Below are 14687 nucleotides of genomic sequence, written 5' to 3'. Positions count from 1 at the left end.
CTGCAGTCTTCAAAAATCTAAGGCAATGGTATTGGGAAGAAGAGCTAGCTTAACTTCTCTGCTGCACTTCGAAAGCCTGGAAATTAACAGAGGTTCTGTTTTCACCTCTTTTTTTTTTTTTTTTTTTTTTTTACAGCTCTTCACCAATCTGTGGTGCTTTATATCATCTTATCAAACATCTTCAAACTTTAATTTATGTTTATATGAATAACTAACTGAAATTTTTGGGAAAAGGAGCTCTTTTCTCAGAAAAAAAGAGCTCTTTAATCAGAATGAAAACTCAGGAAAGTCGAAATATCTCCCATCTCCATTCCTCTGCCAGCAGGGACCATCCATAACCTATTTTGAATTTCTGCTTCACTGATGTTTATACTGACATGATTTATGTACTGTTTGCTGAGAACAAAGAGCCTGCAAAGGTTATTGGTTATTGTGACTCATCTGATTCGGGGCAACTCACTGAAGCTACATCACAACCATGTACACCTGGATCATAAAGTCAGTCACAATGGTTTAAAACCAATTGAGGGGCTTCTGGACATACTCTAAAATTACTATTTGCTTCATTTATTTAAGATGAAAATGGTATAAAACAGGCTACAAGTAGTAGGCATTTCTTGGCTCTAACACTGGCCAGCTCTATGTTTTAAGGAAATTCACAAGAAACAGTGTAGATGCTAGTTAGAGGACAATGCCAAAATTTATGTCCCTAAACAAGTGCATACTCTGATAAGGTCAGACAAACAGCTGAAGTTATCAAAATGACCCCTTCAGACATGACAAATCTTGGTTTAACTACAGCTAAATCCATCTTGTGGTATGAATCCTGCGACTCTTAAAACTTGTTTCAGACTGTCTGTGTACACCCCAGATTCCTTCTGCAAAGGAGGTGGAGCTCCCACAAACCACAAACATTTTTATGCAAGATTGTCGTTTTCCATTGTGAGATGCAGAGCATATCTCTTCTGCTACAAGTTTCTGTGTAATAATAAATGTCTGTCATAATACATGTCAGACTCCAAGTGCCTGAGATAATACAGTAAGACATCTGGAAGTCTATAGAAAAATCACATATTTAAGGCTTCCTTAAATCCACTGATGTACTGGGTCTGGCATCACATACAGTTGAAAGAGCAAAAATTAAACATAGCATGTAAAAATATAAATACATGTAAAGGGTTTTTCTTGACAGATGACATTATGATAATGGGTGATGGTCATACTCAGCAGACAACCCATGCAGCAGGAGAAAACAGCTGGATTTTAGGTGTTCTGTTAATGTAGCTAGCCAAAACCCCTACTTATCTCCACCGACCAGTTCTCTGTAACGTGGACATAACAAAGACTGATTTTTGACCAGTAGTTATCTTTATGCTTCTGACGTATAAATACACAATTCTGGATAAAATAAGGTGGTTAACAATACCCAGCCCCTGTACCCAGCAAATCAATGGTCTACATTACACAGAAATATAAATGCACCCAGTCTAAAGGAAAACCTGTTCTTTATAACTATATCACTAAGTTTAATAAAGCATATTGCCTCTCTCAATAAACTTTGCTTGAGTTCAAGACAAAAGTGTGATATAACATGTTTCTCTAAATTTCTACGAATTGTTGTAATGTTCTTTGATAAAAGTCTCTAATTTCTACATTTGTTTCCTTACATATTTGACATGGTTTTCACCATTACAAGTTTCATTGTTTGATCATGCCTCTGTATTTGTGAAAGTAAGTTTTTAAACCACAAAAATTGCTAACAGGAATAACAGACAGCCAGACTACTCATTCTTCTAATTCTATTTCTGTTAGCACATACACACCCTTACTTACAGACACACGCACAAACCCATATCTAAACAAAGATATTTAAAACAGACTGTTGTTTTAAAGTAGTCTTTGCAAAACTAAGACCACATAGTAAGGCAAAGAGGAATCCACATCAGCTCTGTGCAACAGATAACATTTTCAAAACAACTATGCATATTAGTTGCAAAAGTGGCAGGCTGGAAAACCATATACACAACAAATACCAACATGCCTTTTGTCATCTAAGCCTTCTTCTTTATACTAAATTTCTCTAAAAATTCTGCAAAATAGTGTAAGAACTGATGCTATAACAATTTTGGAATACCCTAGAAATTATCCCACCAGGTTTATGAGATCCAGCATCTGTTTCTTCTATTTGGCAACTAGTCTCAGGTTATAAAGACCAACAAGCTAACACTGATTAAAAAACACAACTCATTTCCCCATTATTTTTACTCTACAGCAGCAGCTTGCACCTGTTCTGCACAAAGAGGAAGAATGTCACCACATGTAGACAGCTTGTTCTGCACACAAAGGCAGAAAGAGCTGTCTCCTACACAGTTTTCAGGAAAAGAAGACATCGTCAGAACTACTGGTTCCTACTAAGGCAGACTGTTCTGCTAGATGCAGAACCAAAACCAGAACGTGACCCAGGCAACTGCAAGTGAGAGGCTGAACAAAAACGCCAGCTCTAAGCAATTTAGAAAGTTGTTTGGTGGTTTCCCTTTTTTTCTGGGTCATTTTTATTTTCTCCAGGCAGTAAGAAGCAATTATTGCTCACTTAAAAATTGTTTTCCCAGAAGATAAGCACACAATTTAGCAAGTATGTGATTCAAGATAAACTTTTTCTCAGTATAGCAATAGAGACTTTTAGCAGCTGTTTCCCAGAACATCAGAATAACCAATCAAACAAACACACACACTCCAGTTTATGCTACCAAGCTGCTCTCTGTGAAGGACTTTTACTGCAGATAGCTTTTGGTCTCAAATATCCACATCAGCTGTCAGTTTCAGGTCAACTTGCCCACATAAAAATTGCTCTTTCCTGTCCCACAGGATAGACTTAGATAGTCCCTTCAGTGTTCTGTTTCACAGCCATTACCACCACTTTGGACCCACTACCAAGTTATATCCAAACAAGGTTGTTATACAGATGACAATGCCTATGGCATACATACTAGCAATTAAACACTACAAAGCTTAGTGGAGCAACTGAAAAATGCCCATGTGACCATGTGATAACTCAGTCAACTGTAAGAGTAACCACCCCCTATAATTAAATATCACAGGCCAGCTGCCCTCTACACCTCTAAAGATTAAAACACTCTGGGAAAAATGATCTGTCTGATTTATTTAATCAAGTCAACGGAATAAAGTGTGGAAGTGATGAAAAGAGCTGTAACAATGCCCTTTTTGATCTTTCAGAATTTTGTCTGAAATCCAGTGTTGTTTTCTTCCCCTGCCCCCCCCCTTGAAGTGATTATCTTAAAAATATGACTCATAAGCCTGATCATCCTTTTTCTGACCTCAAAGAACAAATGCAACAGAATGTGACAACTTGCTCATTATAAATAAAACTGGGTATTTCAGATAGCTTCATAACAGGAATTTTCAATATATACCTTCTCTTTTATGAAGTATGTTTTACATTTATGCTAATAACGAGTTCTGCATAAACGATTTAATTTTATCTTTCTCCACTCAGGCTACTATTCTTGTTGTAATAACTATGATTCACCACATCCTTTCTGTATTTGCATTCCCACAAATAGTTGCTGCAGCACATGAAGGCTGCTTAGCAGCACATTTGGTTCCTATGAGTATGCAGCCAGCCTACAAGCCTAACCTTATCACATCACAACTCATTTTACAGAGTGGCTAAACTAGATGCAAAATAATTCCAATATCTCAAGACACAAGCCAGGATTAGAAATGTTCATACCTTCCTTACCTTCTTCAAATTGTTTTATGTTAAGAAGCTATGAGATATATAGACAGCCAGAAAAGTGTCAGTTTGCATGGATTGTTTTTATTTACTGCTGGAAAGCAGTAAAGGGAGAGAAAACTAAAGAAACACATGAAAATCACAAAAAAAATTTGTGTGTCATCATGAATGTCAAGATGGTTTTTGATGTGCCTAGTTACAAAGACTTTGGTTAAAGTAAGGTGGATTTACACCAGTTCAGGAAAGGTTGTATTCTGTCCTAAAGTCAAAATCAGAACTTGAGAAAATGAGTATCTGATAATATAATTTTTCTATTAAAGGTAAAAAGAGGACCCATCTGTATGCTATTTCCTAGAATTTGTCAGAAATGGTCCCATGCGAGCTTCTATATAGCTGCTTTCATGAACATGTCATAAAGTTTGAAAACACATAAATATATACTTATATGTGTGCTCCAAATATCAAAAGTTAATTAAAATGCAAAAATCATCATTAGGAACTCATTTTTCTTAATACAGTGTTGATTGTGGACTCTGGGATAAAACAGTCAAATTTGTATTAGTTTCTTCAGTCAGCAGGATCTGAAACACTCAAACAGCATGGTACAAACCACACAATATGATATCATATCAAGGATCTTAAGTCTCTTAATCTACACTCTAGCTATATTTCTAGAGCATTTTAGAATCCCATTTTATCTATATTTGTAGTCACTCATAGTTGTAGTGCTCACAAAGAGTGTTTTTAAGGCTATGAAAATAGGCACACTCATAACAGTTTCACTCAAACAAGCCATCACTGAATTGAGTTGTTTCAGAAAATTCTTTTAGCCAAAACTAGAAAAAGGCTAAGAGAGTTCATTTCCATTAACTAACAAAAAGTTTTTAAACCATTAGAGTGCTGAGATATTGGTAAATGGAATGTCACCCTGACCAGAACACACTTTTTTTAATACTTCATTTCTGGTGCCAAACCTTTCGCAAGGAAGGCCTCTTAAATTCAGTTGGGTTCAGAAGTTTAGTTTATTCAGCAAGAATAACACTATTAACAGCTACTGCTCTTTCATGTTAACACCCATTTCACAGTTTACACCCACACATTCCAACTCCAGTTAATACTGGCCAGTCAAGAAAGATTGGAGTTGCTGAGGGCAGTCATCTCTGCAGGGATATTTTAAAACAGAATTTATACTGTGCTTTAAAAACAATCTAAAAGGATCAATCTACCTGATGAATCTGCTGTAGACATACACAGAGAGAAAGATGGATGGATGAAAGCATATAAAAGCAAGTAAATGTGACTCTATTGATTTTTGAGAGGACAGCATAGAGCACTTTGGTGAGGTCTTATATATCACTGCGAAGGATGAAATGCCATTGTGCATATGGCCTGAAGGATGTGAGGATTTATCATGAAGCGATGCATTGCTATATTCTGTCATTATATCATTTTGTAAATAATCTTGTTTTCACTGTTGAGGAAGATAGATCACTAAAAATTAAATAATCCTCAAAAGAAATGTAAGAACTATCACAGGAAGATTTTCACACAGCTATAAAGGAAAGCATCTGCTATTATTAAATGAAAAATTGCAGAAGTTTAGTGTACACATAGTATTTTTAGCAGGAGAAAGGTGGTATTTTAATAATGAGCTTTTGAAACCCAAAATGGAAAAATCTGCATATCACAGCATAATCCTCTTCCTACTTACTTTGTTCTAATCATAACAATCAAATCAATGTTTAGTGTTCCCCAAAGCTCTCCAGCACTCCTACTCGGACAAATGCCTTCAAAGGATATTAAAGAAATCAATCTGGTTTTGACAGCACTTCTTTACCACATGGAACATTTTTCTTCAAGGCTGAAAGCTTTCCTCTTAAAGCATATTTTAGATAACAAAAAAGCAAAAATAATCACATCAAATTGAATTTTTGCAGTGTCTCTGGGGCCTCTATTGTTATGTAATCGTGGCATTTCTTATCAGCTGAAATAGTCAGCTTTCTAAGTTTTCATCTAAACTATTCATACATCCACTCCGAAACACCCCCACCATGATGTACATTTAAATAGCACATTTATACTATTCTATTAGCAATTTCTTCATCTGTTTTTCTTAATATAGCAAGAGGAAACAATTCTATTATTAGCTGCAGTTACATGGTAGGTCATTTGGAAAACACAGTTGCTTTAAATAATAAAAAGACTCATCATTTGTTTTTAAAATAAAAGCTCACTAGCTGAACTGTAAAGCTGTATATGTTATAGCATACAATGATGTCCCAACAGATCAGCAAGATTTTAGCTAGCACCCAGGAAGATACAACATATACCCTCTTGTCGACATACCTCAGAGACATACCTAATGGAAAAAACAATTTACCTTCTTCAGTTTCATGCCACACAATTCCTTCCAAGTTCACGCTGGTCCCAGGCTCACAGGGTCCAAGGCATTCGGGTTCAGTTACTACTCCAACCTCGCAAGTATTTACACCCACTGAACGTGTCCGTACCAAAAGCTGCTCGACTGGTGCTGCAATATTGGATGAAGATGGGGAAAAGTAGGAAGGCAGAATCTGAGGTGTTATACTGCTGGAAATCGGAGGTGGAGGTGCAGGCACTGTAAACAGGGGATCAACCTGAAAACAACAGACAAACTTACTATAATGGTGCTGTGAGAGTTAAAAAACTAAAACGAAAATAAAATAATATAAAATAAAATACATACATAATTTTTTAAAAAGTTATAGAAAGTCCAGTTTACCATGACAGCATTTCTTTATGTATAGATTTGGTGTATCACAGGTAATGGCAGTCTTACGAGTTCAAATTTTTTGGCATTAGCCCAAATGTCACACATGAAAAATTAAGTACAAAAATATCTACCATACATGCTAAACAACGCAACTTGCTAAGTTTCTACTAGACTATTCCCTGTTGTCATAGACTGTTAGTATGAAATAATTATGAAATTTTACAACAAGGATTAAGCTTACTTTTTTCTTGGCACTGACAGAGCCTGATTTGTGGATGGAAATTATTTTTGTTAACTGGGAACTTAATTTCTATTTACAGAAAAACATTTATAAAGATGGGTACGAGGATACAAATGCTATTCTTTCATGTGTATCATACAGAAATGAATAGCTGGAACAATTCTAATATCCATATGGCATCAAATACAATCTCTTGTCATCCAATAATTTAAAATACATTAGGATGATCCACCTAATACCTTACAGATAGCATTTAGATCTTTCTATTTGGAATAATGGAGAGGACTTTTATAAGAATGAGCCAAACCATCTTATTTCTCAGGCTTTCCAAAATGTATATTTAGAAGAATGCATCTTGCCAGACAATCAGTCTTAACACAAGACAATTCACAGAGACAATATCAACATCTGAACTGAAGAAGTTATTTTTTCCTCTTGTATGACTTCCAGTTTACTCAGGAATAGATTTTCTGTACTTTCTGTATTTTACTTGGCTGAGGGTTTTCAATACTTCACTCTGACTCTAAGGTCCCTTGTCCCATAAAAGACAGCTAGATAAGGATATGAGTGTGTCCAGTCAACTAGCTACACCACCTGGAACTCATGTTCATTTAGCCCATTGGATCACATATACCACTCTCAAAGAAATCACTCTTCAACCTAATGTTTTTTTTTTAAATAGCTGCTTTTTAGCTGCACTGAAAGAGATGATCAAATGTCTTCATGACTATGCAGTTTTTAATTTTGGACCTCATAAGAAGACTCAAGAGAAAAGATGTAATGACTCACTATACATCATCTAGGTTTTTGCTCAAATGTATCTTAACACAGATCAAAGTTAATTTTCCTTTTTCTAAAGCAAAAGGGGGATACAAAGAAAAGGACAGACTAAAAGGTATTATGTACATAGATAATACATGTACATAGATACATGTACATGTATCACAGATCAGCTCACTTCATCAGATGGACACTTTGTTATGAGAACATAAAATGACAAATTAAGAAGAACTTTTTAAAAATTGTAACAATTGCTACCATTGGCCTTTGTAACAATTCTGTTGTTTTTAGTGTTATTTTTTGATGCAAACTGAGCGCCAAGGCTTTGAATTGTGTGTTTAAGCCTTATGTGTGCTAAATTCTCAATAACTTTGTAAAAATGTTTTGCATGATCTTTATATGACCAGCCTAGATTCTGATCTCAATTACATTAGAACTAAGCAGAAGCAGGAAAGGACCTAATCACAGTCTTCTCCAAAGTATTCCTCATTTAGAGAGAATGAAAGCTTCAGGTTAGAGGTAGGTAAAAAAACAAACAAACCAAATAAACCAAACAAAAAACAGAACAAACAAAACCCCAACAAAACCAAACAAAATCCACAAATATAAACCCAAACAAACAAACACAAAATCCACAACACCAAAACCAAAGCGAAATAAATACTGAAGGCATCCCTAAGGAGTAAAAACCTACTAATACCATAAAAATTCTACCGGTTAAAGCAATTCTTGCGGCATAGAACAATGCACTCAAGCAGTGATGTCTTTATTCTTCTCTTTATGCCAAGAGAATTGCAGAGTTAAAAAACAGGCAGAAAGCTTTGCAGAGCAGACTTGAATGCACACAGGAAAGTCAATTATCAACTGACCCTCAGCAGCAGCTATTACTTGCAGTATCTAATAGCACACATCACACAAAACCAAACTGTGGATGCTGTGCATGAGGAGACAATGATCCTGTGTTCTGCAGCTCCTGCTGTCTGATGCCAAGTGAAGGCACACTGAGCGCTGCTCCCTACATAATGGTGTGTAATGTTGCTCTGTCAGTGAAACCAGGTCAGCGAGTACCCCCGCATCATTTAGGAGTTCTTAATATACCTTCCTTCAAACCAGAAGACAACCAGGGTCAGTAACCAGCAGGTAAATGGAGCCTAGCACTTAGGAAAAGCTAAACCACATCTGATTATAAACCCAAAAAATGCTGATGAATAGCCTGTTTGATAGCTTACATGGTATTCTGTAAAGCTGTGCAAAACCTCCCACGACACATACAACATCATTCTTCCATAAAATAGAGTTATCACTAAACCAGAGAAAGAAAATTATAAGTGTTTTCTGTGCTCACACTAAATTAGCCAATGTTTTAAATGAACTAAATTGACAGATGTGTTTTCCATTTTTGACTATTATAATCAGTGAGGGGAGCTAGCAAAAGCATGGATCTGACAGTGTATCCTGTTAAGTTCTTTGTTACAAATATTTGTGCTCAGTTCTGGCTTTTTTAGACCTGCTAATAAATGTTCATGTTTTCCACTAGAAACATTAACTCAGGACAAGGCCAAATAGGGGTGCTTGCACTAAACGGGGCTATTTCTCTGTAAATTAAAGCACTAAACCTTTGGCTGAGAAATAAGTGAACACTTACTGTCGCAAAGATACATGTTCATTGCACCAGTATGACCTTAGCCACAAGGAAAAAAACAATAGGCTTAAACAGTATTCCAAATTTCCATGTTTTAAAATTATCCCATCTTGTTTGATAATCATAACAGCACTGCAAAGTGGTGGTTCTTACAGATCATTGTGGTGACACAATTGTTTTCATGAATTCTCCAAAGAGCACTGATGTAAGGTATTAGAGGCAAAGAGAGGCAGGAAAGCTGCCATCTCCAGTGAAAGAAAGCCACATAAGACTAACATCTGGTTGCAGCAGTCTTTCAAACTGAGGAAAGTTAATGTCAAGAACAGATGCTCTGCAGTTTCTCACTGTTATTTTTTCGTTATTATTCCCAGGTGTTGGTGCATAGTGAGCAGTAGCCTTGCTGTTTATCACATAAAAGATTCCAATGAGATTGAAAATCTGAAGAAGGCTATTACATAGACACTCTCTTTAGACATACAATCAAAGGAGTACAAAAAGAGAGAAATATTCAAGCAATATTTTCTTCACCTAATTCCAAAAGCTTTTGAGAACTGATTGGTGACAAAGGCTACAAAGCTGCAGTGTTATTCATGGCGGTTTTCCACTGCCAAGTGTTTGATCGTATCAGGGAGCTATGGTGCTTACTAGCAGAAAGCTCACAGAAAATGAAGACTGCCTGCCAAGCAACGTAGTCACAGCTCCTTGGAGCAATCCTTTATCTGAATATTTAGGAAAAAAAAAAAAATCTGTTTTGGTGGCTGCATAATATTCATCAGTAGGAGGAAGCACATATGGAAGAGAAAGGAAATATTGTATTATCGTATCAACAAGAAATAGACAAGACTTCCTAATAAACAAGGTTGCCATTCAGGCACTTTATTGTGAGAACCCCGGGATTGATTCAGTGGCCTCGTGTGGTGGCAAAGTCTCTCCTCCAACCCGTGCTTCCAAAGAAAAACTCCACAGCCTCTTGTTGTTTGGTCTCAAGGCAGTTTATTGCTAGTTATCTAAAAGATTGTCTTCGCCCGCTGCGGCTGCTTTGGTCAGCAGCCCAGGCAGAGACACACACACTCCTAACACCCTCACTGCCTGGTGTCTTCGTCTTCTCTCCTCCTGCCCAGGGCTGCTGCTATCTTTTATATGATATATTACGTATTATATGTTTACAGATTTTCCCCAATACCTACTATCTATGTTACAAGGTGCTTTTCTACTCTAAACCAATCCATGAGTGCCAGCGTCACCAAGAACATGGAGGCAAGGAAGAAGAAGGAGGAAGAACAGGATCAGGCCCACTTTCCTCCATCTTAGAACTTCTGACCACCCTGTACAAAGTAAAACCCCCATTTACAGGTGTTAAACCCCCCTGTACAATACTAAAAAATTTTCCCCTCTAATTTGTAATTACTTCTACTATACCATCTAACCCTCTGTGACCACTTGTTCCACCTTCAAAGTTGGTAACTCATTCCATGGCTCAAACTCAAAATCACAGCTGTTTTCAGCTGCTTGCCAGGGTCTAAAATGCTTCTGACCAAGACCTGGAACCTCTGAAAATGTCTGAGGGACATTTTGAGTTCCAACACTTTATGTGCTGGAATCAAGTTTTGTGTATCAAAACTCACATTCTTGATTTAATGAAGGTGTGTCTTTGAAGATATATCTCAACGATAACATAATCTACCTATCTCAGACCAAAGTGATTCATACACTACTGCAGTGTTGTCCACCAGCTGATTTTGAAATGTACATGCCAAAAAAGCCATTTAATCCATCCACCAACACAGCCAGGAGAAAGGCAGAGGAGCAGATTTCAGGCTAAGTACAAGCTCTTCCCAGAAGGCACCACTTTTTAAATGGTGAAAGAAAGAAAAATCTACTGTAAGCATTCCCAGTGGGAATGTCTGCTCTAATAGAAAGAATGTGAAAAGAAGATCTGAATCCTATTATAAGATCTAACTAAAAAACCAAGCCTGGCCCTTTGCAAACCTAAATCCTCCCTCTAGAAGACGGCAACATAAAGACAGAAAGGACTAAGAAACTGCCAGCCTTGAAAATTATATTGACAAGTTCTTTAGAGTTATGAATTAACACATCACAGAATCACTATGTCTGGAAAGGAAAACAGGAAATAAAGGAATTCAGCCTTATCTCGAAGTTTTGAATCCTACAATTTTTTTTCTTTAGATTTTATGGTGAAAAGGATGCTAGCGTGTTTATACATAAAGTATACTTGCCTCTATCTTAATTTTCTAAAGCAATAGTGACTCCAGAAGACCTCATTGTAATCTCATGCACAGCATCACAAATCAGAAGCAATTTTAATGAAATTAACTAACTACTTTGGAAGAGAACAAATACGGGAGAATGTGACATGAGAAAAATGTCTGTGTGCTCAGAAGTATGTCTGCACTTCCAGATAATTCTCCTCATGCTACAGACATTGCCCCACAGATAATTTACATATTCAAAACCTAAAGCTATTCCTTTGTATTCTACCATGCAACAGGAATTACTACTGCAAAGAATCTCCATTTTGTCTGAAAGATCTCATTTTTATCTCAGTTCAATATTTCATGCCTGTAAATCATATCAGAGGCCAACTCAGAAGCATTGTGACATCATGCTTGAAAGAAGTGGTATTTTGTTTTCTTCAAATATTCTTCATCAAATTGTTGTGGGGGAAAAAGGTCATACTATAAATGACAGCACAGAAAAAAAAAGAAATACTGTAAGACATAGATGTAGAAAGGAATTTCTGCCATAGGACAGACAAATCTATTACATACTTTACATTCAAAGCTCAGGAAGATCAGAGGTACCAAGAAAATTACTTATCTTGGTGAACTTAGTTGAGAATCGCAAGAGCTTAAATATAAACAAAAGACAAAGGTGATTCAAACTGCCTAAATTTCATCCAAATACCACACTTTGAAACCTTTGTTTGAGAATAATATTTTTCTTAAAAAATATATTTGTGCTTTACAAATATTGTACTATAAACAAGAAACTGTAATTTCTTTTGTGTAATTGTGTTGAACTGAGTAACACAAGTAGCATCTACTTGCAGTTTCCAAGTATTTCCCATTCTTAAAATTAACTTCTCCACTTCAATCAGCTGAGTAGCTGGAGAGTGCAAAAAGACATTATCAGAACTATCAGGTTTTTTACCCCGTAAAGCAGCAAATCACTCACATCTGGAATGATTTCAATATTCTGAACAGTTGTTATTAAGCAAAAAAACAAACAAACAAAAAAAAAAAACCACTTAAAACATACTCTGCTACTAAGCTTTTGATACAGGGAACAAGAAAGAAAAGTCTCCCTTGTACCAAAGTTATATTCTTTGTCACTCACATCAGCCATAGTAACCAGCATAAACTCTGCAAACTCGTCTTTTGATGGTCTTTTTATTGATGACCTTCAGACCACCTCAGATTTGAAAGGTGACATTATGGATTTGCAGCACCTCCACAGACATGATAATGCTAGTATTTTATTTTTAGAACAGTATTAATGAAAACTATGATGAAAAGTCAAAGATCTGAGCAGGGTCTGGTCTAATGCAGCACAACAGTGCTGAACAACAGGCAAGGAAACTTCCTTGTCCTCTCTTGGATCTCCTATTCTAGCTCAGATGAGTGGAATTTCCTAAGCTATTCGCCCATTTTACTGTGAAAGAGATTAGCATTTGACAGCTGCCAGTGATAGCCTTTTACCAAGGCTGAGTCTGTGAAAAATTGTATGTCAACTCTAATGCTTGGCAGAGTTCTGGGAGGATGCCCAGATCACCACCTGCGAATTTCTTGTGGAGACATTTCTCCTCATTCAGACTATGTAAATCACATTTGTTGAGATAATTGTCTCTAGAACACCTTACTGCATTGAATCTTGATTTCTCCTGGTCAGTCTGCACTTCCAAACTTTTCTTCAGTCATGCTAAGCTTTAATATGAAAAGGACAAGTACTAAAATTCACTCAAGATATCTATCCCTGTGTAGAGAGGTACACTATTCCCCAATCAAGAAAGGAATTTATTCTAAATAGTAAAGGAAGACATTGCTCTGGGGCTAGATAGAAACTGTGTAATGATGTCCAGTATCTGTCAGTGTCATACAACTGAATATGGTAAAAAACAAGGCATGACCACTTGATGGTGAAGGTTAGATACTGCTTTATGAAGTTATACAAGCCTTTACAAGCTTTTCATTTCAACACTGGTAATCACTTATTTTTATTCCAAAGTTTCTGCTACACTCAACCTTTCAGGGTTCTGATCCTGAAAATAGATATGGTATTTACATAGGTCTCATAGCACTATAAATAAATATTATCTTCAGTTTTCCTATGTTTATTTCTGATACATGTGAGACTTCAACATGAGAAAGGAATTATGGTTGCTCTATGACAGATCAAGACTACAAAAGACCAAGGAAAATTTTCTCATGCTCAGTTGTATATAGGAACATAATGTTTAACTTCATGGCATTGTTTAACTGCTTCACTGCAAATTTTCATTCTTAATGTCCAAACGAAAAATGACCTATGACTCCAAAGCAGAAGTTCTCCACTTCCAAAAGATGGTTTCAGCTCCTTGATGATGTGACCACAGTCTGGTGGAAGATCTGCCATTTCAGCCATTCTGGAGTACAGAAAATGTTTAATAAAACATTGTGAGTTTTTCCAGGACTCCAGTACAATAAAGTGGCAAGAAAACTCAGACAAATAGTTTCTATGTACTTTTACAACTTTTCTGCATGTCAATAGCCCACTGTTGCCTGTCACCCATTTGCTGACCTCTCACTTTTTTGCAACTCAAAGTTGCAGGCATTATGACTGAGGCTGTTGCTTCCTGAATTTAGTAAGTTTTTGTTAAGAAAAATTGTCTAAATTAATCATTTATCTTCCAAAAGGCTGTGAAGGATCTTCTGTAATCCTCCATAACAGAACTAAGTTCCTTGATAACCTATGTATACTAAAAGCTTTAACAGGCCTGACTACATTCTTATGGATGGCATGTTCTGAAAATTGAGCATTTGACTTAATGGCTTCATATTTATTGCTATCTACAGACCCTAAATTTTTTTAATTTAAAAAGCCCTCAGGCTTTTAAAATATGTGGGTCTCTAACAAATATATTCCTGTACTATTGCCTCAGAGGTCTCCTTCTTGTGCTTTTTGATACGGTGTAGGAGCCATATCAATTAGGTTTTTTCTCTATTTCTTAGACCTTAAATATTCACAGTATTAGCTACAAACACTACCAAGTGCAGGATATTGCGTCCTAATTTTATTTAAAGAAGAAGACAGCACTGTTACTTTCAGGAATGGGACATACACATTCATGATTATTTAGCAAATCATTAAAGGAAAAGCTTCTAAAATGACCTTTCAGTTTTCCTTTACACTGTGACAGTTCAACTAAAAAAAAAATCCCTGAAATTAGCTCTCCTTGAAATTACCCACTGTTGGATATCTAGTTAAAATCTTTATTCTTAAAAGCAGTTTGAGCTAGTTA

At 36.3% G+C, this 14687-nt stretch overlaps 1 protein-coding gene across 5 annotated transcripts in view; it reads right to left on the bottom strand.

The window, feature by feature from the left end:
• ZNF608 (zinc finger protein 608) overlaps positions 1 to 14687 on the bottom strand; it is a 94331-nt gene that overhangs the window by 49349 nt on the left and 30295 nt on the right. For all 5 annotated transcript variants that reach the window (XM_072922748.1, XM_030257744.4, XM_030257742.4 and 2 more), the window contains exon 3: positions 6135 to 6390. In XM_072922748.1, the coding sequence (XP_072778849.1) occupies positions 6135 to 6390 (256 nt within the window). The remainder of the gene's footprint in view (positions 1 to 6134; positions 6391 to 14687) is intronic.

This window comes from Taeniopygia guttata, chromosome Z (assembly GCF_048771995.1).
Source record: "Taeniopygia guttata chromosome Z, bTaeGut7.mat, whole genome shotgun sequence".
Lineage (NCBI taxonomy): Eukaryota > Metazoa > Chordata > Aves > Passeriformes > Estrildidae > Taeniopygia > Taeniopygia guttata.
Note: the sequence above shows the minus strand (reverse complement) of the source record. Positions and strands in the feature narration are given on the sequence as shown.